The sequence below is a fragment of the Equus asinus genome, chromosome 2, assembly GCF_041296235.1.
Source record: "Equus asinus isolate D_3611 breed Donkey chromosome 2, EquAss-T2T_v2, whole genome shotgun sequence".
In the NCBI taxonomy this organism is placed as follows: domain Eukaryota; kingdom Metazoa; phylum Chordata; class Mammalia; order Perissodactyla; family Equidae; genus Equus; species Equus asinus.
This window is the reverse complement of record NC_091791.1, coordinates 28404235-28431221: the sequence shown is the minus strand read 5'-3', so window position 1 is coordinate 28431221 and position 26987 is coordinate 28404235. Positions and strand designations below refer to the sequence as shown.

Here is a 26987-nt window from a genome sequence, read left to right as displayed (position 1 = left end):
CACTCCGTTCTCTCCTAGATATGTATGCTTCCTGCTCTAACCACCCTGCATCTTACTATCCGAATGGCCTACCTTCATTGAGCTTCAGATCCTGGCTGGATGCTGGCGCTTGCTAGCAGAGGACGGTAACTCAGGTGTAGAGCTAACCGCACATTCTGGCTGACGCACACTTTCGAGCTTGTCATTCTCAATCGGCCCAAGAACATCCTTCTGCCTTGGACTCCTCTGTCTCATCATTTGGGTTACTCCCCCCATCTTTCGCCTTTTGACCAAAGAATCAAGCAAACTGTGTCACTTATCCTATTAGTTGGCGGGAACTCACTCAAACTAGCTGCACTAATCCACACTCAACTGATAACCATGGCCAAAAACGAGTCTGCTTTTATCTTTTGCCTTCAAGATCCAGTCCCTAACTTGGAACAGCTGTAAAAAGGAGGAATCCTTGCTTGTAGGTGAGGCATGAAGAGCAGGAGAAAAGGTAGGAGGCAGAAACAGGACACCAGGTTTACACAGTACACCACTACACACATTCACTTCAAGTTTTATTTTGCCTCTTGCATGGTCTTCAGACAGCTTTACAGTTGTTTTCTACAGGAGCTGAACTGTGATCTAAACAATCAATGAAATGTAATTCCAACCTTAATAAATATTCATAACCAGAAGGTAACATAGCACTTTAAGATCCTAGAGTGATGAAGGTATAGCCTGGACAGCATAGTATCTGTGACCAGAAGACCAGCTAAAGTGATTACTAAAAGCCAAGATAAAGTCACAAGCAAACTTGCTAAAAATCCTGATTCCATAGGAGGTTGACCCTGAAATTTTCCAGATAAAATGCCAGAATTGTCCATTAGTGTACAAAACGTAAAGAGAAAATCAAATGACATTAAGCTGTTTTAAACACTATCTTGTACAAATCTTCCCTTCACTTCAGCCCTTGAAAACATACACTTGGTTCCAGCTTTCCAACATTCCATATATATCCTTCTATCAGTTAAAGGTTTTGCCTTTCTTCGGCCTCGGTTGAAAGTCATTATACCACTGGGTACAATGCTTCAAGACTCTCTCAAAGCCCACACTGATGGAACTATGAGGGAAAATGTTTCAAGTTTCCTTTTCCTTGCTCCTCCCCCCTCAGCTCAAAGTTAAACAGCTGATACAAATTGCAGGGAAGCAAGATAAAAAATACTGTTATGAATCTATGGAAAAGTCAGCCAGCCATGATGAACAAATGAATCCTGCAGATTACCTGCTAGCCTCATGCTCAGAACCCTTAAAAACACCAAATCTAAATTAAAATACATGAAGCTTTCAGAATCTATGGTTAAAGGAAAAAGGGTAACCGTAAGTCATTGGTTAAAGTGTGCTCATTCTTTTAAAAATTAGATACAAACATGCAAGAATTAAATACTCTGATTTAATAAAACCAGTAGTAGCAGGTCTTGAAATTCAAGGACAACTGATCTGAGGGCAAACGGGACCAATCAGTCCCTGAATGCTACTTGACATATGTCAAAACTAACATTTCACATGCTGACCTGCATTAAGGTTAATTTCCAGAAGTGACTGCACTTTGCAACAGATTGAGTCCTATGAAGTTAGGCTCTCGTACCCAAAGGGTCATGGCCTAGCCCTAGGTGGGAGGCACTTTAAAAATAATAAAACTTCTAAAAAAAAAAAAAGACCGGAGTAAAGAAAGTCCACCTCCCACTGATTTACATTATTCAAAGTGCCATCCTGAACCACACTTTCATTTTCAAAAGGAAAAAAATTATAAAAACAGTAAACACAAAGGATAGTCAGGTTACAGCTAGTTTATATACACAAAATTTACAAGTTTGTAATTTTTAGGCTTTTGACACAAACAACTGCACATTTGTCCCTACAAAGCACAATATGCCTGAACCAATGGTCACTACAGGAGACAATTGGCCATGGCTTTACAAAAAGCAGGAAAACTGCCCCAAACCGAAGTCATTTATTCAGCTTAAACTATGCCACAACCATTCCACTTGGAATCTCTACCCTGAAGCCTCTAAAACTCACTAAATCTTTCTCCTCTCTGTCATGTCCCAAAAGAATGAGACATTTCATCCAATAAGCCAAGGAGGATGACAAACAATTTTGATTACTCTTAGGTGAGAAATGCAACCACACTGGATGCAGAAAACAGTGCTGACTACATTTATTGAAGACCCCCCCCCCCTCATAAGCCCATGTAAGAGGTCTTGGCACCTAACACAAGACCCACTAAAGAGGCCCACATCTGTGTCCTAAAGGATGTGCAGCAATGCTATCTTCTTCCAGCCAGCGAGTAGTTTCAAAGTGTGACAGATGAGTTTTCCACAGTCGTCTTCGTTTCCAATCCCAACTGGCTGATCTGTTGCCACTCCAGAGGCCGAAGTGTATGAAGACCCCACCACCCACCAGGTGAAGTTAAGAGACTTTTGGACAGTTCATAGCCACCGACAAATGTCACAGGCTCCGACCAAGTATAACCACATCCTTTGGAAATCCTTCCATTTTTGCAATTTCAAAACAGCCTAACTTGCTGTAAAATTCCAGAATTCTTTTATCATCTGGTCTCACTTCACAGAAAGCCCCCCGGGAGCCTAGAAATAAAACAAATATTAAAAAATGTAAATGTCACTTAATTAGTAGAATTATGGATATGAATTATGATTAATCTTTAATATATTTCAAATAGATCATAGGAGCTTGTGTATACTAGCCCCTAAATTTCTTACAATTGAAAAATTCATATTCCTATTCAATGAATATTAATATTCATCAACATTGAATATTGCAGTGGTACTATCTTAAGTGACAGATATGTTAACTAGCTTGAATATGGTGAGTATTACAGAATGTATTTCAAATCATCAAACTGTACACCTTTAAATATACACAATTCTTTTTTTTTAAGATTTTATTTTTTTCCTTTTTCTCCCCAAAGCCCTCAGGTACATAGTTGCATATTCTTAGTTGTGGGTCCTTCTAGTTGTGGCATGTGGGACGCTGCCTCAGCGTGGTTTGATGAGCAGTGCCATGTCCACGCCCAGGATTCAAACTGACGAAACACTGAGCCGCCTGCAGCGGAGCGCGCGAACTTAACCACTCGGCCACGGGGCCAGCCCTAAATATACAGAATTCTTAATTGTCAAATATACCTCAATTAAAAAAGACTCAACAGTGAGTAAAACTCTTCCAAGAAAGAAAATCTTTTGCACAGGGCAGAGTCGATCACAGCCTATGTCACCAGCCAGTATAACCAGAATGTGTTGTATATTCTAAGACATATCTCATATACCTGCATGATTCAGTTCCAAGCACAACACTGAGAATTATGCTTTCTTCAAAGTTGTTTAAATTATCCCACAAAAGGGACACCAGTGACTCAAATGATATAAAGATGCAACAGTAAGTGCATTCTCATGATCGACAACCCTCTAATGAAGGCTCAACAAGCTGCCCATTTTTGTATTGCCCATGGGCTAAAAAGGTTTTTTTTTACATTTTTAAAAGATTCTTTAAAAAAAGAATATGCAACAGAAACTGTATGTGACCCTTAAAGCCTAGAATACTTACTAGCTGGCTCTTCACAAAAAAAGTTTTTATACCATTAATGTCAAAGCAAAGTATTTCTGAAGAGTGAATTTAGATGATAAACTCAAAAAAGTCAGCGACTCTGAATTCCTAAATGAGATTTCTCCCCAAGGTTCATTTACCTTTCAACTATCATTTATGAGTCTCCTGGCAAGACAAATATAACCTCATGTATTCATTTCACATTTAACTGGGGCTCAAAATAAGCATTCATAGTGTAAAAGAGCAGCATTTTTCAATGATTAATATACATGTAATTCTTGCACCACTAATAATTCAGAAGCCAAACCATAAATGGTGGGGAAGGGAATGTAAATTCACTTTTCTTTTTATACTAAAATATAGTCCCGTCCCCCACCTAGCCCAAACACCAGCAGCTCCACAAATAGGTACTCACCATTAGCCTTCAGTGAAGACAGGAGGCAAGCCATCATGCTTTTGGCTACACTTGGGTCAGTTACTTTTTTGTGAATATCCATCTTTATCAGAGAAGGAAAGTTGGCAAGGAAAGTTTCTGGCAACACTTCCTGCTCTTCATGGAAACTCAACATTATTTTCTGTAAAAATTAGAAAGACTCTCTTGACTGGTAGTAGCTACTCATTATATATCTATATCCCAACTAGACAACTCAGCAACAGGAAAAGGAAAGCAATATTTAATAACTTCAGTCATTATATAATTATCACATGCAAAATTAATTAGCTTATAAATTCTAGCTGAAGTGTTTTCACTTTTAAAAGCAGTTTCTTTAAATGTAATGGGGGATCCTGGATTGGATCCAGGAACAGAACAAGGACATTAGTGGAAAAACTGGTGAGTGAAGTGTGGAATTTATAGTAATGATGGGTGAGGGACATACAGTATTCTCTCTGTAACTTCTGCAAATCTAAAATTGTTCAAAACAAAATGTTTTTAAGTTTGTACTGCTTGCACAAAAATGTGAATGTACCTCAAACTACTGAACTGCACACTTAAAAATGGGTAAAATGGTAAATTTTAGGTTAAATGTTTGTAAAGACACACTGGTAATTTTTTAAACAGTTATGATCCTAGGCTGAAAACTGTAATTGTCACATATGGAACAGCAACACATCAACAGCTCAATCATCAGCATCTTGCAGTCAGTGTCAATGTAATTCCAAGTAAGTGAGGCCTTCCAAACTAGCCTTTTATTACCAGGTTATCTGGCTAGGGACAGAAGGTTAAAAAAAAAAAAAAAAAGTAATAAACTATAGACAGAATCTGAGTATACACTGGTGTGACGGAGAGGGGTATAGAATTTCAGAAAAGGGGGAAGAGGAGCAACATGGAAGAAAAAGACAATGTCACAAATAAGAGTCCAAATATATGTAGTCATGCATCACTTAAAAACGAGGATATAAATTCTGAGAAATGTGTCAGGTGATTTCGTCATTGTGCAAAAATGAAAGAGTGTACTTACACAAACCTAGAAGGCATAGCCTACTACACTCCCAGGCCATATGGTACTAATCTTATGGGATCACCATTGTATACATAGTCTGTTGTTGAACAAACATCATTATGAGGTGCATGACTGTATCTCAAAATATTTATTGAGCACAAAAATTATCCTCAAGGAGGAACTATTTTAAAAAATGCGTATGCTGACATAGAAACCAAAATAATCATAAACTGACCAATGTGGAGCACAACACTTTTTTTAGAGGAAAAATTCACTGAAGTTGGGATAGGACAGACATATAACAAGTGCTCCTATCAGAAAACTGACTCTCAGAGAGGCTCACCTCTATAATTTTTTAATTATAATGAGAAATGCATTACTGAGAAAGCAAGTTAGCCTCCTGACAACCAAGTAAATGAGAGATTTTAACTACCTAAAATTTCCCTGAGTACCCAAAGAAGAGACTACAACATCCTTAAGTCTGGTGCTTTGAAACAGGGAAGGAAAAAAAGCTTAATTGTCTATATTGTGTTTTTTGTTGTTTTTAAAGATTTTATTCTTCCTCTTTCTACCCCTAAACCTCCCGGTACATAGTTGTGCATTTTTACGTGTGGGTCCTTCTACTTGTGGCATGTGGGATGCCGCCTCAGCACGGCTGGATGAGTGGCGCCATGTCTGCGCCCAGGATCTGAACCTGCAAAACCCTGAGCCACCGAAGTGGAGCGCACGAACCCAACCACTCGGCCACGGGGCCAGCCCCTATTGTGTTTTTACTTAATAAGTATTAAAACAACGCTTCCAAATCAAAAACTGTCCTAACAGAGGGAACACTGGAAAATGTCATGCTAAGAGTAAAGCCCAGGGACCGGCCCCATGGCCTAGTAGTTAAGTTCAGTGCACTCTGCTTCGGTGGCCCAGGTTCACTTCCTGGGCTCAGACCTACACCACTTGTTGGTGGCCAGGCTGTGGCAGGCGACCCACATACAAAAGAGAGTAAGGTTGGCAGAGACATTTGGCTCAGGGCGAATCTTCCTCAAGCAAAAAGAAGACTGACAACAGATGTTAGATCAGGGTGAATCTTCCTCAGCAAAAAAGAAAAGAAAGAAAGAAAGAAAGAAAAAGCCCTAATTTATGACCACTCAGGGACACCAAAACAAACAGAAAAGAATAAGCCCTAAGAATTTTTTTCTGTAAGAAATTTAGAAAGCAGAGATTTTAAGATGATCTGCTTAATTTTTCAATTAAGTACTTTATTTTAAAAATTTCCATAGTATAACTCTAAACTTGTGTATTACCTCAGCCTCAGAGAGTTCTTTGTCACCATTTGGCTTGGTATACTTCTCCTGCATGAAGGGAATCCAGGAAATTTTACATTTTTTAATGAAAGGGGTCACATCTACAGTGCCCAGGGCATAACCACATATGCCATCTTCATCTTCTAGGACAAAGCAGTAATCCAGGCTGAGGGAAAGCAGCCCTCCTACTAACCTGCTCAGAAGAAAAGAGGCTAGAGTGAGTTTATGTTACTAACACAAAACTTCAGATTTCAGTGAGGTAAGGACCAATGCACTTGAATCACAACCTATGGAAACTACATAGGTTGTAAGAAAAAACTAAAAATATACACACATATTAATACTCCAATTTTATTAAAACTAAAGCAGGATTTCTAAAAAACTGTATTTCCAGTCATCACCTCCCCTCAACCTGATAAACCTGGCTATGAAATGTCTACTCCCAAATCCAACAAATCCAAACACTTCATCACATACTTGTCTCCAATAAGGTCAGGCTGACTTTGAAAAGGTAAACCCACTCCATCGTCATACATTTCTCTGCAAATCTTGTACACGGAAGCCTGAAAATACAATCTAGTTAAGCAATACATCAAAAAAATGACAACAGAATTTAACAACATGACTCATAAGTCACAAGGGACTTCTAAGAGGAGGAGTAACAAAATGTCTGGCCTGTCATAAATATCACCTCTGCTTTGTTAAACAAAGATTTACTGAGTCATATTTGTAAAACCAGTACACAACAGTATGGTTATAGTAAACACTGAGAAGTACTTTCCAGGGGATAGTTTTAGGCACTAAGTAGTGGATTCAAAATCCAGCAAATTATGAGGTTAAGTCTCTATTTCCTATGTATTCAAAATGTTTTAAACATGCTGTTGTCTTAAACAGTGTTGCTTTTTACTGTAGCTGATTGTCAACAGCCTGTAGACACTTCACAACCAAAAATTACAAAATACTAATATATTGGAGAAAATCAGTCAAGGACAACATATCACTTAGACACATAGACTAGTAATTCTAACTCTGAATATATTTCATCTGATTTTTTTTTCTATTTCTTCATTTTTCACTCAGCATTTTTTTTATTATTGAGGTCGTAACAGTTTACAGCAATGTGAAGTTTCAGTTGTACATTATGATTTGTCGGTCACCATGTAAGAGCTCCCTTTCACCCCATGCCTGCTCCCTAAAGCCCCTCCCCCTGCTAACCACTGAACTGTTCTCTGTCCACGTTTGTTCATCTTCCACATGAGTGAAATCATATGGTGTTTGTCTTTCTCTATCTGGCTTGTTTTGCTTAACATAATACCCTCAAGGGCCATCCATGTTGTTGCAAATGGGACGATTTTGTCTTTTTTTTATGGCTGAGTACATTCCATTGTGTGTATACACACAACACCCCCCACCCCCGCGATTTTTTTAAGGGAGGAGCCAAAGAACTTAGCACAAGATATTATGAGTCTAAATGCCTTATGCTTTTCCTTAAATATATCTTCTTCTGTGTTCAGTATTTTAGTTAATTTCCTCCATCTAAGTTCGTATTTTAAGACACAGAACTGATTTTTTTAACCAGGGAGGTCAAAGGAATGTAGTAAGTGTGCACCATAACTATACACCAAGTCGGTAGGTAGACAATTACCTCATCTTTAGGAAAATATGGTCTGATAGTATAAACTTTGGAGGTAGGAGTCAATGGGGGTGGTTGAAAAAAGAGATCATTTGCCCCATCAATTGGCAGCAAACGCTGTGGAAAGAAAAGAAAAGGAGATGGATTAGTGTTGGGAAGATATCCATTTCTTTAAATGGGTGTGCACTGCAGATTACCAACTTAACATTAACTGGCTACTGCAGGCAGACCTAAAGAAGAGGGGTGGACTATGCTTTACTAACATAAACACCTCTTTGCTGGGGGAGGGGAGTGCTTCTGAATAGAAATTACCCAAACTGAGTTACACAGATTTAGTGGCATATTAATGGGGATTTAAGTTTACAGTAAAAAAAAAATCTATTCGAATTATGACAAATCTACTTTTTTCTTAAACCAATCTTATATAGACCATCTCTCTACTAAAAGATGGCAGAACAGAACGTCAGGAGGAGAGGTTTGGTCTGAAGAGGGTTATCTGTCCAGGAGAAGCTTTATCCCCAAAGCAATGCGCTTCAGTTTGCTGTGCGCAGCAGAGCACCTGTTGGGGGGAGAAAAGTAGAGCACCTGAAAAGTCCATGAACAAATTCCAACATCAAAAAAAGCTTCATATTTTGTTCAAATGTTCACTAATGGACCGTTCTTTCAAGTTTTATTTATAAGTAATTAGGAAAATATCTAAAAGCCCTTTCACCATTCACTTGCATTATTATTCATCCTTTTTGCTCATGGAGTTTCCACTGGCAGACAAGCATGCGCGCATTGTGCATTGCGGGCGCAGATTAAAATGCTGTGCGACCTGCAAAGAAACAATGTGAAGTGTATACCTAGAGCCGCTGCGCTTCGCAGGCGCGGGGGGAATTGGCAGCATCTCCTTCAGAAATTACTGTGAAAGAGGAGGAAAATTTGATTTAAAATCCAGCTATGTTAACTAAATTGAATTTGGGACTAGAAAGCCTTCGGCAGACCAATCCTTCCAGCCATCTGATGCGCAACATAAGGATTCTCATAAAACAAAGAAAATGTCAATTCAGTTGTGAATTCATATTGATACCTGGAACTCTCCTGCTAGACCACCTCTAAAGGCCCAGGGTTCTTGGTCTCCAATTAAGAACTGTGCTGAAGAATGACTACGACACCCTGTTGAGATCAGATCCAAGCGGAGAACGTTACGAGAAAGGGGATTTCCTGGGGTCTCAAACGTCCAACAAACTAACAAACACTTTGTGGAAATAGCTCTCTAACAATAATAATCCAGGGTTTCAGGACAAGGCTGTGATAATAATATTTTTAAATTCATAATGGAATTTCAATACTAATGTTCCTTCCTCTGATTAATGAATAATCACTGTTAAGAGTTCTAACCCTTTCTTTAATTACTGAAAGGAAAGTAAGTCTCAAGTTTTCTGGGTCAAGTTTATATATTCCCTAGATATAGCTATAAAAATCAAGCCAGCTGCTTGCTCTGTAGTGAAATTACAGTTAAGTATAAAGTGAAATGAATGATAGAAAATGAGACATTTTATTATCACAGCCCATGAAGGAATTAAACCTCTCTGAAGTCACATTTTACATTTTGAGGAAGGGTACAGGAAAGGGAAAAAGTAGGGGGAAAGGGTTAATCTTGTCAGAAAACTAAGATCAGAAGAATAAATAGAAATTGTTCAACAAGCTGACAACAAAAACACAATGAGACCTACATTTTTTTTCTGACAAGGAAAATCCAAATTCAGACTTGGTTATTAATAATACCAGTCTGACAGATTTCTGAGAATTAAGGAGCACAGATTGATGCTCCTAATTTGTCCAAAGCTAAGACATACTGTTCTTAAAAGTATGACAGTATTTGGCTCCTCTGATGGACCATTATCATCTCAGCAGTGCAATGAACACATGAATGGAGCGGCATGCCTCAAGGTCCAGAAGTCAGCATTAAGGTCACCACTAACCAACTTCACAGGCAATAAAGGCAGTTAACAATAAGAGATAAAGGCAAATATTTGGAGGCCAAATCAAAATCACCTGTCTAGTCTTCTGACAAGATAAAGCAGCGCAATATAGTTCTTTTCCATTTGAAGACAGCATTCTACCTCCTGTTCAAGTTAACAGTCTCATCAGTACAAGATATAGTGTGCTAGTCAGACAGTCCCAAAGCAAACCAATTTTTTTTGTTGACAATTCAGGCCCATTAAGAGATTATATCCAGGTTTGTCATTTTTTAGGGGTAGGGGTACTTTTAGAAAACATATATAATGTAATATTTGTAAAATAAATATGCAGTAGGGTCACAATTTAGGCTATGAAGAGAACCTGCCCCATTCCATAGCTCAGTGTAAATTTACACTGCAGAAAAAACTATACTTCTCAAACTTTAAGATCAGCCAATTTCCCCTACCCCCTACTTTGAGACTACAACATAACTAGCACTTCCAACTATACAATAAAAAGCTGCATGTACGAAGAGCTGTGTAAATGAAAACATGGTTAATGCCTCAGTCGCTGCGCAAACGTGACTTCAGTTCATGCCTACTGCCCTCAAATCTACCTGAGCTACCCCACAGATAGAACCTTTCAATTTAAACTAATTAATCATGACGCGCTGTGAACATCTGCCGCTGTCCATCCAATAGTAGTAGACACTTGTGCTGAGGATTCTCCCATCTGTACACAATGGGGAAGAAGATAATAGAAGTCATTAGTAACCAAAAGTACTGCATAGCCACATTCTTTAAAGGACTGAATGCCAGCTGGACTGGAGAGAGGAGGAAAACAGAGTCCTAATCAGTAACTCCCTGAAATTACTATGGAACCATGAAAATATTCTCCTTGTTGTGAGCTTTGTGTAAAGCTATGTGTATGCTAAGATGATTACTTAAAACTTTTAAAATGCTCTGACCTTGAGATTGTATAACAGCTGTCTAACACAATTTGGGAAAACTACCTCCATAATTGCACAGTACAGAAGCACAGCTTGAGAGGAAAAAGGAACAATACTGTATATAATCAAGAATTTAACTTTTAATAATTCTTGAATTAAAAACTGGATATCAAATGTTTTAAGCGATACTTGATCAAGCTCAATAATCCAGATTTCTTTTTGGAAATTTAAGATTTAAATCTGTATAAAGGTTAATTATAATTCCCTGGCCAGGAGCCTGGAAGGCAAATGCTGTCATCCAACAACCAATGTAGAGGTTATTCCTGAGCCTAAGAGCAGACATTCATCACAGAGAAGAGGTATCTTGGAGCCTTTTAACAAGAGGAGGTTAAAACCTCTCTTCTACCTCTTGTGCTATATATACAGGAACTCAAAGTTCCCCATTTTCAAATTAACAATCAGAGACTCTACTAAAACTGCTACTTAGTTGTATCACAGGAAAATGATTATTTTTTAGTATATGAGTCCAAAAATATATAGGCAGAAAGTGAGAAATCTCATTGCTACTACTCCTAAATCTAAGCTCACAGTGTTTTGCACATCTATTTCACAACCAAGACCATGTAACCCATCATAGTATTTGTGACTACTATGAAAACTATGACATGTCAGTTAGCCTTGCTGCCTGCTGTGTGCAAGTCAGTCCATTACATATTCCTTATAGCTGGATTGAAAACCTGAAAATAAAATGAGGTCCCTGGAGAAACTTGGCCATGCTGGTGCTTTTTACCAAGTCTGAGAATTTCCACAAAAAATCACTGTTTTCAAAGGAGACATACAGAAGTCCATTTAACGAAGCAGAGTTTTTAGGGGACTACAATTTCCATCCCCTGCTAAAACCAATTACTTGGTAGAGGAATAAAGAAAAAATCATGTGAAATAATACCAAGTAGCACCAGAATAGCCTACCGCTAAAGCTCGCATGCGCACAGGGCTGGGAGGATGGCTTCCTCTTGCCAGGCCCCTTAGGTCATTTCGGCAATTATTCTGTTAAACACAGTATTAATGTTATCGAAACACAGCAAGCAGCAGAGAGCTTACAGAGTCACAATTCATAGTGTCTCATCTCCAAATCAGACAAAAGTGGTATACAGGGTTCCATCCAGGAAGCATTCAGTCAGAGCAAGTTAAAGTCAGTACTTTCTAACACATTTTCAAGATATTTATGCTGAATTAGCCCAAGGGAGAAAAATCAATAAGCTCGATGTATTTACTGAGACTTGCATTTCAACTCTGCAACAATGGCTACCCGTCTGAAAGAAATCTAGGCAAAGAATTTAAACAGAGTTGGAAATTCACCAATTCCCTAAATGTTTTTCTCCCTGTGGGATAATCTGTCTTTTGTTTTAAGTGACAATACATCTGAGGAGAAGAGATTATTCCTGGTGCACCTACCTAACCACTGTACAAAAGACTTCACCATAGACATTATACTCTTGATATCCCAAACATAGGAGTACATGTCATAAAGGATTGTCCTGTTGGCACAATTGGAGAGCCGAGTGAACATTCCCATCACTAGTCCGCACATCTCTTCAAACTTGGCTGCTCGTGATCGCCATTCTTCAATCTATTGAACATCAATAAAAAGACTCAAAAAATTGCAAGCTTAACAAAATAATCTAAAACACAGTTGTAGACTAAGCTGTTTATGTTGTCAGGTACCTGCAATTTATCCTAAACATTAAAGAATCACCACGCTCAAACTCTGTAAACTAGCAATGAAAGTCGGTCTCCCCAAACTGACAAACGTTCCTTAAAAAATCAACTTTCTCTTTCTTTCATTCCTAACTATACAGTCAAACTGTGGAACTGTATGTACCAGATTCAGAGAAGTCCACATACACTTTACAGAACACATTCTAAGATATGATCTATTTTCTGCCAGTTACCAGTGAACTCATTTAAGACCTCCTCCATATCATCAGCAAGGGGACCCATCCAGGCTACAGAAGTGGGTAAATCAAGCATACTCACTTTTTCCGAGTCTTTTCCTTTGCAATTGACGCTGACAACACTGCTATTTGCTCGAAGCCACTGGAACTCCCGTAACATCTGTGCTCCTTTGGGTCCATGCTCATAAGGAAGGTAGAATAGGTCAGCAAGTAACTGCAAATCCTCCAGAGTCACTGGTTCTGCAGTGTACAAAGGCTTTTCATTCGGACCTGGCACAAATTGCTCCTTGTTTGTCTGTTCATCAGTCTGCATCGGGGCAATATCACTAATACAATCTTCCTGCATAGACATCTCTGGGGATTTTGATTCAGCTATGCTCTCTTTATCAGTATCCATTGGTTTCAGTTCTTCTGCCATTTTAGCTTCAACAATTTCAGTTAGTATTTGATTGTCATTCTTGTGGTCTGTTTCTTCTTGTTTTTCTACTACCATGTCCATGGGTTCCTCATCTGGCTGTTTCTTTTCTTCTTCCTTTGTCAGAGCTGTAGGGTCACCACTCAAGGCTGCACCCTGGCTCATAATGGGCTCCTGGTAAACTGTTGTAACTACAGTTGTAGCATTTAAAGAGGGTGCTGCAACTAAGGGTGTCCCATCAACTACACTTGCTTTAGCTCCACTGTGTGCGACCTGCCTACCTACAAAAACAAATTGCCACAAAGGTAATCAGAATTAGAAATAGAACAAATTCCAGAAATGTTTTCTTCTTCTTATATCTCTAAGCAGAACCTCAATTTGAGATTCCAAATAATTTGAGCCCTGAGGAAAAATGCACTTTCTCTAAACCACTGGGGAGACGGGGAAGGAACAGAGAAGAAACAAATGATGAACATCCCTAAACATGCCAACACCTATTATTATATTCTCTTTTGAAGATCTACATTTAAAAATACTTAAATAATTATTTCAAAAAAGATATTTTTTTTAAAAATTAGCATTCCATCAAAAGAAAAGCTATTTAAAGACCTAAAGTAAGATTTTAAAAACCCTATTCTCTAGGTCCCTACGTTTCATTTTGCTTGGTGGACCTGAGGTAAAGCACATCACAAATGTTCTTTATGACTCAACCATGTGATCCAACCCCCTGAGAAAGAAAGGCCAAACTCACTGCTGTACTGATGAGGCACGCCAAATTCCTGCAACCATTCTGTTAAAGCTAACTTTAGAGCCATCTGTGGACTATAGAGTACATCAGTTTCAATATCTTCATCACTGCCTTCATTTTCTAACTTTATCTGGATAGATACAGTACTGTCTTCACTGTCAGCTGCAAAAGAGAAACAGCACAAAAACAGTTTCGATTACAAAAGCCTCCTGACAAGTGAGAGGAACAAGTGCAAAACACTAGTTGTTACAGTACAACCAGAGAAGCAGAGAACTGGAACAAGAACAAACCTTAAACATAAAAATGGAAACATGACCAAGACCCTTAACTGCATCACTTCACCTAGAATAGTCATCTAAATGTCATGCTAAATGTAAAATCCCAAGTGAAATAAAAACCACTAATTTCACAATCACTGGAAAAGTTATTCATAAATGTCCACTGAGTAGCAATTATTGGGAATGCAAGGTTAAAGGCACTATGCTTTCCATAAAGAAAACATTCCGGGTGCCAGCCTGGCAGCTTAGTGGTTAAGTTCATATGCTCCTCTTCAGCAGCCCAGGGTTTACAGGTTCGGATCCTGGGCATGGACCTACACACCACTCATCAAGCCATGCTGTGGTGGCATCCTACATACAAAATAGAGAAAGACTGGCACAGATGTTAGCTCAGGGCCAAACTTCCTCACCAAAAACAAAGAAAAAAGAAAACAAAACATTCCCAGGCCTGGCCCCATGGCTAAGTGGTTAAAGTTCTACATGCTCTGAGTTGGCGGTCCAGGTTCGTGGGACCAGATACCACACGTGGACCTACTCCACTCACCAGCCATGCTGTGGCAGTGTCCCACATACAAAAAAATGGACACAGATGTTAGCTCAAGGCTAATCTTCCTCAAGCAAAAAAAGAGGAGAATTGGCAATGGATGTCAGCACAGGGTGAATCTTCTTCAGCAAAAAACCCACAAAAAACAAGAAACATTTCCTACCGTTCAGGGACTTATAACTTAATGGGCCTAATTATGAAAATCTAATGGACAAATTAATAAACGCCTTGAGGGGAGGAAGGGAAAAATCAACAGAAATCCCGCATAAGAGCACAGGTAATAAGCACATAATGAAGTTCTAAACCAGGATACTGGTAGACAAAATCAAGCCTGAAGTCTCTTTTTTCTTCTGAGGAAGATTAGCCCTGAGCTAACAACATCTGCCACCAATCCTGCTCTTTTTTGCTGAGGAAGACTGGCCCTGAGCTAACATCCATGCCCATCTTCCTCCACTTTATATGTGGGGTGCCTACCACAGCATTGCTCGCCAAGTGGTACGTGCAAACGTAACTGCTGCGCCACTGGGCCAGCCCAAGCCTGAATTCTTGAGCTTGGTATTCAAAACCCTCTATTACTTAGTTTCCCTTCTTATTTCCCTGCACACAGCCCAGTTTGGCTAATGTCTACTCCTCTTTAATGTGCCTTATGCTCTGCCTTAAAAGAGGCAGAAGCTAAGTACTATGTATACAGAGGGGACTCGAGATTATATCCCTAATTTTGTGTTTTTTATTGGGGAGAGATGGGTGACAATGACTGAGCCTTAAAGAGAGGCAATAACTCAATAAACAGAATTTCAAGTAGGGATACAAAATTGAAACAGAAGACAATTATACAACTATATATCACCAAGCGTAATAATGTGACATTTCAATTCTCCTAAATGGGCCAAAATTCAGATTAACTTCAAATTTTCAGTGTCCAGTGTTTTCACCTCCAGCCCACCAACTCTTTAATGCCCAGCAAACTTTACTCATACTTTGACCCAGTTTAGGTATCCCCTCCTCTATCATTTCTCACCACTTTTGCTTAGCAAAAGTAATCACTCCTCCTCTGTGTTCCTGCAGCACTTTACATAATTATCTCAGCACTTATCATTACTATAGTATAGCTGCCTGTATGCTTTATCTAACACCAGACTATGTTTTTCCAGTAGGGTCTACATTATTCTTTGCATCCTTAGCACCCAGGAAGATGCACTTGCCACACAGTAGGTGTTTAAATGTTAATAAATAAACAACTAGCTAGCATTCTCTTACTTAGAACTAAATTAGTACTTTTTTTTTTTTTTTGAGGAAGATTAGCCCTGAGCTAACTACTGCCAGTCCTCCTCTTTTTTTGCTGAGGAAGCCTGGCCCTGAGCTAATATCCATGCCCATCTTCCTCTACTTTATATGTGAGACGCCTACCACAGAATGGCATGCCAAGCAGTGCCATGTCCACACCCGGGATCCGAACTGACGAACTCCAGGCCGCCAAAGCGGAACATGTGTACTTAACCACTGCGCCACCGGGCTGGCCCCTAAATTAATACTTTTTCATAAATAAAAAATCAGTAAGCCAATGTCTAAAATGAGAAAATGTTCCATAAATGTAAGCTGAATCTAAATGATACATGAAGTGACTCATATAAGAATATTTAATCAACCAAAATATCTCATTTAATAAAATCACCTGAAAACATAAACTGAATCAAAATAATTCTAGGGATAATGGGAACACTAAAAGACTACCTTGTCTAGTACTTAGACTTCAAAGGCTAAGACACATTTTAAAAACAAACAACTGAGGCCAAGAGGTTATTATTGTCCAAAGTCACTCAGCCCTTCTTCTACCATACACATATCTCATTCATAGGCCTAAACAACACACCTTAAAAAAACCTCTTAAATTGTAACGACAAAGAAATGTGCAGTTGCCAATGCTCTAGTTAACCCCAGCTCCCCTCCCAAGGTTGCTGGTTAAGTAGTCTACTTACTCATCACTACATCTTTTCTCACTCCATTCATGTTTGATTTGTACCAAGTGGCAAGGGTGTGGATAGCAACATAGTTGGCTTCAAATTCACAATTTGGATTAGTCAAGACTCCTTTTAACCGTGGGATGAGTTCTGTGGATCTTCCTTTGTATGGGCCCAAAAATAGTCTCTTCTGATCATAATCATTAGCATGAATATTATCCCAGATTACTGGAGCTCTCTTAATAATCTTAGAAACCTCTTCAATGGACTCTACTGGAATTTCTTTAGAAACAACTTTGGGACCTAGAAATAATAACCACCATTTGTTAAAAGACCCTCACATCATTCTTCAAAATATACTGCATATAATTTTTTATTGTACTTTCCTTGTTATAGGCATACTTTCTAACAATTTTTTTTTAAATAACACAGCAACATGTCTTTTTACTCAGTTTTTACTGCCCTTCCCACCCCCCCCCCCCGCCATATTCCCTTAGATCAGATTTCTAGAAACAGACTTAGTAGTCAAAAGGTATGAATATTTATGGTTTGGGCAAGCTTCCTCAAACTGACATGTTAATAAGAAACAAGTTTTCATGCAAACAATTTCTTTTTCCATTATAATATAAAGTATATCCTCAATAAGACAAATCCCAATTAACCTCAACTCTGGAAAGGGTTCTGCCCTTAATTCTTAGAATAAAAGTTAAGACAGCTTGTTGATTACTAGCTGTCAATCTAGCATGACAGCTTTCATTTTATAAAACAGAACAGTCTTGTAAGGGCTAGGATCAATACCCTTCAGACCAGTTTTGTCCAGATTTATTATTTAGCAGTAACTAATATTCAGATTCACTGCAAAATCCTCAAAGATGTTTTTTATACTAAGTGAAGATTGTATACTTTGTAAAGGAAAAAAAAAAACTATCCAATTAACTGGAACAACCAATTTCTCTAGGTCCTAGTTAATTAAAGTTTTACCATATAAATCTTAAAGACTTACCTGTCCAAAGCACCTCAATTCCAGGTAGAAGCTTTTCACCCACAGTCCTTAAATAAGGTGACTGAGACACATTTGGATAACAGAAAGTGCCACAATATTCTGAATGTAGAGGGGAAAATTAAGTACAATAATCAGAAGTAAAATGGTTATCAATTTTTGAACGGGGAAAAAAATGTCTACCAATTCTAAATTCTTTTCATCCAAAAAGGCCTCCATGGCATGCCCCAAAGGAAGTAAACTCAAGTGGATAGTTCATTCAAGAATCAATCCATTAAAAAAATCAATGCATACAATCTGATAGTTCTTCCTCCAATAGTAGTACATATCAATCCTTATGATCGTACAGTCATTAGAAATACAAGTTTACTAAAGAAATAACTGGAATTTTTTTTTTTTTTTTTAAAGATTTTATTATTTCCTTTTTCTCCCCAAAGCCCCCCGGTACGTAGTTGTATATTCTTCGTTGTGGGTTCTTCTAGTTGTGGCACATGGGACGCTGCCCCAGCGTGGTCTGACGAGCAGTGCCATGTCCGCGCCCAGGATTCGAACCAACGAAACACTGGGCCGCCTGCAGCGGAGCGCGCGAACTTAACCACTCGGCCACGGGGCCAGCCCCAATAACTGGAATTTTTAGCATAATTCTACATAATTCTGAATTGCCTAAATTTACCAGAATGTAGAATGAGTTAACATCGTAACATAAAGAAGGCAACAGTATGCCCGTGGCTATTAGTACTCAACTGCAACTAAATTATAATTTACAGTGAATTAATTCCCAGCATAATCTTATTAAACATTATTTGAGCACTCATGTAGTATCAGACCACTGAGACAAGGTTCATGACTCACAATACTCTAAGACAGACGTACACACAAAGTTAAATAAATTCAGTCTAAAATTTCTTACAACTATAGCTTATTTATGTTTTCCTGAACAAGAAGTCTGAGGAAAATTTCTTAAAGGTGAATTCTGAGAGGTAACTAAAAGAGACTAAGACATTTTCACTGAAAGAAACCAGGAAGGGAAGAGGAAAAAAGGAAGTGAGGGAGTGGGAATTAAGCTGTCTATGCTGACTGCTGGAATTAAGAGCCCAGATGGGAGTGAGAGGAGTGAAAAGAATACAGATATGCAGGGGCAGAAAAAAGGAACAAGCAGGAGGAAATGAGCAGGGACTAAGTTAAAAGCAGTGTAAATTTGCTTTTTTCTAGTTTTCATTTTGATTATACTATCCCTCTTTTCATCTTAAAAATGTAATGCTCATATACTTCCAGTCCCTAAAATTTCTCCAGTTTAAGATCTTGAGAAATGTCTTCTGGAAAAAGAATTCCTACCTTTATACAGCAAAGGGAGGGGGGGACAGCACAATAAAGCCCATACATGGTGAACTGAAAGTTATATACTTCAAGAAGACTGACTAAATATAAAGCCATTATATACAATACCTGTGGGACAGAAGAGGAAAGTTTCTGGCTCTCCTAGGTACTGATAAATTTCATTTGTGATGGAGACCTGGGCATGAGCAAAAGAACTGAATACCTCTTTGTCTGCTGCACACATATTATGGTCAATATCATCAAAAAGCAAGGCAAATGACCTGCACCCAAACTGAGAAACCTAGGAAAAGAAAAAAAACAAGAGAATTATCTTGAAAACAAGATCCTTTACCAGCTCATTTTAAGAGTAAAAAATACAGCATTCCAAATATTGAAGTATATACTTAACAGTGATACTCAAAAAGTCAAATATTTTCCTCAGTAGAATGTTCAAAGCCTAACCTATTGTTTTTACATCTAGAAAGTATGGGATCCATTTTTCATTTGGGTTTGAATGTAATACACCAATATGTTCCAGCAGTTTCCTCAATGTGGCCTATCCTACTTTCTTGGCTGTTGATTATAGAAGTCCAGTCAGAAAAATACAAAAACATGAATGATAAGTAAACTCAAGATATGAAAAACCCAGGCCTGTTCTAGTCCCAAAAGGCACGTTGATCCTAATTAATCCCTTTGCACATAAACCTAACTAGGCAATGAATCAGAAAGAACAACATAGTAGAACTTAACCAAACAGAAAAATAACCCATTAAAAGCTTATTCATGGAAATTTACCTACCTTAAAATTTTTACCAGCCATTTTAATGCCACCAATAATATAAACCTTTGCCTAAAGAAACATTATGTATATAAAAATCAGCAAACTTACTTTACCAAAAAAGACGTGCAGCATTTGTGTTAAGCAGAATTTAGACTCCAATCAGGTTCACCAATAGCTTACATGTTTACCTACTAGGTTTTTCTTCTCATCCTGGGGAACTAGCCAATCATTTCCAGACTGAACTATCTTTCTTGTCCATTTAACTGAGAGAATTGATATCTAACAGGTAAAACCCTCTGTTTCTATAACCTCAGTCACAAATTCAGTCAAGCACCCAATAATATATAGTTTTTCAGAATGTGATTCTGATCCACTTATCACCTGGACTCTGAGATAAGTCCTCACCCCAGGTCAGTATAAGAATCTCTGGGGGGGCTGGCACCGTGGCGGAGTGGTTAAGTTCACGCACTCCGCTGCAGGCAGCCCAGTGTTTCATTGGTTCGAATCCTGGGCGCGGACATGGCACTGCTCATCAAACCACGCTGAGGCAGCGTCCCACATACCACAACTAGAAGGACCCACAACGAAGAATATACAACTATGTACCAGGGGGCTTTGGGGAGAAAAAGGAAAAAAATAAAATCTTAAAGAAAAAAAAAAAAAAAAAGACGACTTTCTGGGAATGGAGCTTATTAGCATTAAGTATCATATCTAGGTATTCTTTTAAGGCAGTTCTTATGCAAACTGGTTTGAGAAGCACTAGTACCTCCACCTAGTATCCCTCTATCAAAAGCATTAAAGTAAAAAGTTTGTATAGAAACAAAGAAGTATGACTTTGGTTTCTTTTTAACATCATAAAAGCAACTCAGAAAACCTTTAGTTGCAAGGACTGATTCAGAAAAAAATAACAAAAAAGTAAGGAAATTACCTGGTCCAGTTTGCGTTTCAATGTAGATACTTCCTTGGGGTTAGAAAAGGTAATATCCAATCCAGGTGAGATAGCATAGATGAACTCTATCTCATACTCCCGTGCAGCAGAGATGAGAGTCATAAGTTGCTCTAAAGAACAGAGTCCATGTTTTTAGAAAGCAGCACAGAAAACTAAAAGAACCTTCACCATTCAACTGAAGGTAAGAGGTCATTTTCTCCATTACAATGAGTCGAGAAAGAAAAAGTCCCATAAATTTTACAAGTGTCATGTCCAATGTGACAATAGGCTGTACAAAATGGCACAAACCTGATGTGATTTAATGTCACCCTAAAATCAATAACGCATTCTCTTCCTTTCATTATCATTTCTCAAAAATATTGAATTAATCATCAATTTTCTTACAGAACATAAACTATTTTTATTTCCTATAGTATTTGAGAGGTATGTTTTTGCTGTCTCTGAACAACTGAAATTCCTAAATAAATCAATCTATGTATAACTACTTTATAATTTGGAAGAAAAGAAAAAGACATTCTTAAGAACCAGGGTTAAGTGATGGCCTTAACAATCCTGACCCCTCATCTTTCTAACTACAGGAAAAATATTGACTACAGATTTTAAGTTTTTAAAATGTGATAGACAATTTTCCTAAGTGAAATACTATTCCTACCACAGGATATATCTTTAAATAACTTTCAGTGGTATCTCAAGATAGTCATTTGACTATATTTTGATTATTGACCACATTAAATTTCATTACCAGAATCACCAGGAAATAATTAAGTTGAAGACATACTTAAATTATATAGAGTAGTAAACAATAACACTAAATGGAGATGGGCTAAGTTTTAATTGCTTCTTCACAGTATAAGGAAACTTTTTGCCTTCAGTGCCTTGGCTGGGCTCTGTAACAAAATATCTTGTTAGCTACATGTCTATACTATTTAATTCCAAGTATGAAAATGTTTCCCCATTCACTGAAGTCCCCAAAGAAAAGCACCTCATGTCTAATTTACAAAGAGGTTCTGTGATGTACTACCTTATTTACAAATTTTATGTAACTAACCCAACATAAGAACACAAGGATGGTTTGTGATGGCTTTTCACTTCAGTACGGGCCTGGACTAGTGAGGTCTTTTTTATTTTAAATAAAATCAAGTAATCAAGCGGTCATGACCAAGCCATACTTGACCCTGAAGCAAGAGGATCAGTTAATACCAATCCCATACTGATTTAAAATTTTGGAATTTTGTTCATGAATTTATTGCATTAATTTTGGCTTAAAAATTGCATAAAACATTACTTATCTTGATTATTGATTTTTTGGAGTCCCTTAAAATTTGCATCCCAGGCAGGTGCCTCACTTGCCCTGTCCTAGGCCTAGCCCTGCTTCAGCACCTTCGTCCAGTGGCCTACTGTTCAGACCACTGCAAAAGTCAGAAAGCACAATTTACGACCACAGAACAGTCAGACTAGCATAGCCATGAATCACACCATAACAATGCATTGTTAGCACTATTCTTTCAATCTGCACTAACTCAGTTACCAGATATAAGAAAAGGAAACTATCTACAAAGTGAAAAATTAAATACTTAATAAAATTCTTGTACAATTACATTCAAAATAAAGCTGTTTTCTTCACATATTCTGAATTTATGGATGAAAAAGAAAAAGATTACCAGCTTCCTCCACTGAATACATCTCTCGCCAAAACATCCTATGCTTGTAGTCATCTTTGGGGGCATACAAGTATGTATTTAATTCCCATTTCTGGAGCCTTAAGGGGAAAGAAAATTACAAATGTATAAGCAGGCAACATATATAGGCTGTAAATCTCAATTTCTTCTTTTTCTTGGAGCACCTCCATCTCTTAAAAAGCTAAATATATTCTGAGGCAGTAGCTTTTAACCTTTTTGTAATTAAATATTACAAGGAATGTCAACATGTTAAACAGTCTTAGGTAAAAACACAACAGCTCTGGGTAAGGCAGGTGAAGCCCAAAACCTATTCAACCTCCCCAGCAGAGCCTGAAAACCACTGGCCCAGGTGAAGAAGAGGTAAAAGGCCAAGGTAAAATAACTTCTGCAGCTGAGAACCATCAAACTGCACCTGGCCCATGCAGTGTTAGTGTTTCTTCCAACAGGAAATGTTAATGGTTTAAAGACTCTCCTTTCATATAATAAAAATTTACCTTCTAAAGAGTTCTTTTCTCTGTTCCATAACCCAAGGTCTTCCATAAAACCCTAGATTCAAAGTAAGAATGAAGTTATTTTCAAGTTTCAAAATGTGGTCAACTGTTTATTGAGAAAACCAGGTTACTAAACAATTCAATCCTCGTTTTGTAAAAAAAAAAAAAAAGCACAATACACCAAAATCTGAAGGATATTTAGCAAAACATTAAGGTGTCTTTGGGTAGTGATATTATAAGGTGATTTTTATTCCCCTTTCGCTTAGGTAAATTTTCTGATTTTTCTACCATGAACACTTATTACTTATGTAACAGTTATTTAAAAACAGCTAAACATCATCTCTTTTCACTGCCAAAAAACACCAAATATATTTACATCTAACTTTTTATTATTTATTTATTTATTTGCTGAGGAAGATTCACCCTGAGCTAACGTCTGTGTTAACTTTCCTCTATTTTGCATGTGGGTCACCACCACAGCATCGCTGACGAGGGGTGTAGGTCAGCACCCAGGATCCAAACCCACGAACCTGGGCCGCCAATGTGAGCGCATCAGACTTAACCACTACACTACCAGGCTGGTCCCTTAAATCTGACTTTTTAAAAGATTATCTCAATCTTACAATGGGAGAAGCAGAAACAAAGTAATCCAAAACTTCTAATAACAACAATTACTACCTAGGAGGGGAGTCAAACTGCTTTGGGGGGGGGGCGGGGAATAAACAAGTAAGGCAGGGAAAAAATCAGGAACAGAGTAAAAAAGAATCTGATTGACTTAATTTTATGATGACTTTTTTTTTTAAGTTCCTGATATAATAAAAGAGACCAAAAAAAAATGGCTTAAACACATTCACAACAAATTCAACAGTGGAACTGGCCAAACCGGAAACTCTCAAGTAATCTCAATTCCAGAGCAAAGATTTCAACAAGTCAAAATTCAGAAGGTGACTTGCTCCAGAGTGTTCTAGATGGGGGCAAAGCACTAGTAAGGCACATTGCAGGAAACAAACCTGCAGACTGCTTATTTAAGTAGTGGTATAAGCACCAAACGGGTATTTGGAGCGCCCTCATGTGCTAATCACAGCTTGCCTAACCTTCATTCTCCACCTGTCTCAGTCTAATCATCTGCGGGAGATAAGGACGATCTCTTAGAAGTACCATGAAGATGGTTAAAATTACATTTTGAATACAAAATGCTCTACACACACAAACACAAAGTCTACCCACGGGACTAATCTAAAACTGAAATTTCTGAAATGTATTAAGTTCCAATTTCTATATAGTATGGTTTACTCTGCACAATGACAGACCAAAGAAAAATTCATTACATACCAATGTATGAAGCTGTAGCACTTTCAATCGTGACCATTCAATGTTACCCTCTCCTGGGCAATTTAAAATATTAAGTAAATTTTATACCAGTCTTTATAGCTTTCTCAGAACACAGCATTATCATTTTCCTCTTAAAGGAGTAGGTATTAAACTTCCCTTTAGAGCTGCTTCAATACAAAAAAGAAACATTTTTCAAGTGTCTAATTTCAACACTTTAATCTTCAGTAACCCTAACTTTGCTCTTTGAGGGTCAGGTTCATGGTTTCGGGTAAGTGGCACCACAAAGAAGAAGCAGTGCTGTTACACGTGAGTTAAAACCAACAAAGGTTTTTGAGGGAAAGAAAACAAATAAAAAGGAATCCCAGTAATATCTACTGTATTTCCTGCCCTCCACTTTAGGAATGGTGCCAACTTAGAAATTTAAAAAAAAAAATCTGGTGCTCAGTCACCAAGAAAATATATAAGGGAATGGCAAGGAGGAAGAACAACGGCTAAGAGACAACTTAATTCTCTAAGAGTAGTTCCCTTTTAATGCTATTCTGAAAAACAAACCAACTTATTTAAACCACAACCAGTTTTTCTCCACAATTACGAAGGTGTAACGGACAGGCAAGTTTCCTTAGACTCACTCTAGCCTAGCTCTAAAATTTCTATATCCCAAACACTTTTTCCCCACCCTCCACCCCAGGATCTTTGATGACAAAATACAGACTCTTTTTCTAACATCTCCCTGCACTCAGACCAATCCAATAAATATATCAACAGATAAGTTACACAAAGCAATTATGTTTTTATAAAAATTGACTCCAAATACCTAAGTAGTTTTCCACTCTATCTTCCAATTTTGAGAGACAGTTAACTTTGCTGAACTGTTTCAATCCTTATTGTAGCTTCAAATTAGTCTGTTCTCCCCTACAATTAAACTTTATCTAAAATACCATAACCACCACCCATCTCTCAAATGAATACTCTATATATGCTGACAAGACTGGAAAAGCTGAAGCTCTCATCCAAGAGGGCAACCCTTCTTTCCTTTTCCATACTTTTTTGGTCTTTTATAAAGACTAATTTTTATGCAGTATTACGCCTATGCATACCATTACATATAGAAAGATAGAATCAATAAAGTAGACAGCCAGGAAACCCTCGGGTCGGGCAAAATATTCAGAAAGTTCAAATATATGCTGTACTCGAGGAAAGAGCAATAATGTAACTGAGTCATGCTTCCATAGAATGCACGGCCGAATACTTGTCCATTATATTCATAAATTGTGATACAATCTTCTGGTCATTTTCCCCAACTACGAAAAAAGTTTATCATCCCTTTTAAATGGAAATAGGAAGGGAGAAGGTGAAAAGGGCATTTTTAAACCTGTTCTGCAGTCACTAAATTAAAATTCCGTATCGCAGATACTGTTAAAGCCAAAGCTTCATTCCTCAGAGGTAAAGCACAGTAATTGGCAAAGGGCAATTTACTAGGCTGCAAATGAATCTTCAAATGGTGAGGGGTGGGGACTGGCCACCAAAAAAACTAAGCTAAGAAAAATCTGTGAAACTATAGACTAACTGTGCTTCTCTTCACTCCGGGACTACAACAAGCCAACAATCACATCTGTGTGGGTTGATTTTTTCCAACGGGTGGAAACAGCAGCACTACACACGTTTTTCCATTTGAACACAGACCACCCTAGGGAATAAGATCCCAAGGTACACAGATACACAACGCAGAGCCTAACACTAGGATCCTTACCAACGCCTCCGCAGGAGCATGCCTGGCTCAAAGCCCAAAGCGGGTGGGGTCAGACTTGTTAATAGCCAGAAAGGAATTCGACACCGTTCAAGAACCAGAGGGGAGACTTGCCCACCGTTCCACCTCTCCTCCCATTTTAGCAAGGTCAAATTTCAGACCCAAGGGAGTGCGACACTCTTTTAGAGTCCCCTAAAGCACCGCCGCCACCTCTCCGCACACCCCGCCCCCCACCCCGAGACGAGAATGTGTTAGTATTGCGGCGAGAGGAAGGACACTTCCTCAGCCCGCGCCAGAGCGCTCACCTTCCACCACGCCACACAGGAACCTCCGAGCCCCTCCTGCTGCCCCGGCCACCGCTGCTCCCCCGGCCCCGGTTGCGTTGTCTTCTCCAGGGGCCGGAGCTGCCGGAGGCTCCAAAGATGCCCCCGCGGAGGCGGCAGGGTTGGAGTTGAGCTCGCTCTCCCGCTCCTCCAGCGCCGCCTGGCTCTCCTTCTGCACCATCCTCCTGCCCCCGGCTACCGCCACCTCTGCGGGTCCTCCTCGGCCTCCGTCCGTCGGGCTGCCGGCCCGGAGCCCTGGAGAGGACCTTGGCTCCAAGCGCCCGCCCCTCTTGCTCCTTCCCCTCCCTCTCTGCCCTTCCCCCACCCTCTCCGCAGGGACCCAAATGCCCGGATGAGAAGGGCGGCGGCACTGGAGCGAGCCCTTTGTCAGCCTCTGCCTTAGCCTGGAGCTGGAAGCCTAAGCGGAGAGCGAGGGCTCTCAGTCCCCGGAGGCAGATGGCCAAGGCCTCTTCTCTGGTTCTCCGTTAGACTCTGTTGCCCTCCCAAGAATCAGTTGTCTCGCTGTTTCCTGCCGAAGCCCCTAGCTCTCTTCTATCGCTGCCTCTACCGCCCGCTTCCTGTTTATCCGCACTGCGCCTGCGCCGGAGACCGGCTC

General features: G+C 38.9%; 1 protein-coding gene across 2 annotated transcripts; it reads right to left on the bottom strand.

Annotated features, from left to right (window-relative positions):
• Positions 1-525: 525 nt before the first annotated feature.
• OGA (O-GlcNAcase) lies at positions 526-26987 on the bottom strand. 2 transcript variants are annotated; one of them, XM_014837652.3, is made up of 16 exons: positions 26354-26987; positions 22973-23024; positions 22461-22558; positions 20779-20909; positions 19199-19370; positions 17756-17854; positions 16771-17055; positions 13976-14134; positions 12892-13505; positions 12310-12484; positions 9031-9116; positions 7971-8075; positions 6803-6888; positions 6326-6518; positions 4004-4163; positions 526-2612 (listed from the first exon to the last, which is right to left on the bottom strand). In XM_014837652.3, exons 1-16 carry the CDS (start codon positions 26550-26552, stop codon positions 2476-2478), a joined length of 2751 nt encoding a protein of 916 aa, XP_014693138.1. In that variant the 5' UTR covers positions 26553-26987; the 3' UTR covers positions 526-2475. The 2 variants fall into 2 exon arrangements, with proteins under 2 accessions (XP_014693138.1, XP_070340747.1); XM_070484646.1 differs by having other exon boundaries at positions 20779-22208; positions 26354-26961.

What these genes read in the sequence shown, in the direction of transcription:
- OGA (XM_014837652.3), bottom strand. Translation starts at nt 26,552, where the DNA reads ATGGTGCAGAAGGAGAGCCAGGCGGCGCTGGAGGAGCGGGAGAGCGAG. An exon ending in AGAAAAGAACTCTTTAGAAG is followed by an intron (nt 22,559 to 22,972) that starts GTAAATTTTTAT and finishes TTTCCCCTTAAG; the next exon opens with GCTCCAGAAATGGGAATTAA. An exon ending in TTTCCTCTTCTGTCCCACAG is followed by an intron (nt 17,855 to 19,198) that starts GTATTGTATATA and finishes CTCTACATTCAG; the next exon opens with AATATTGTGGCACTTTCTGT.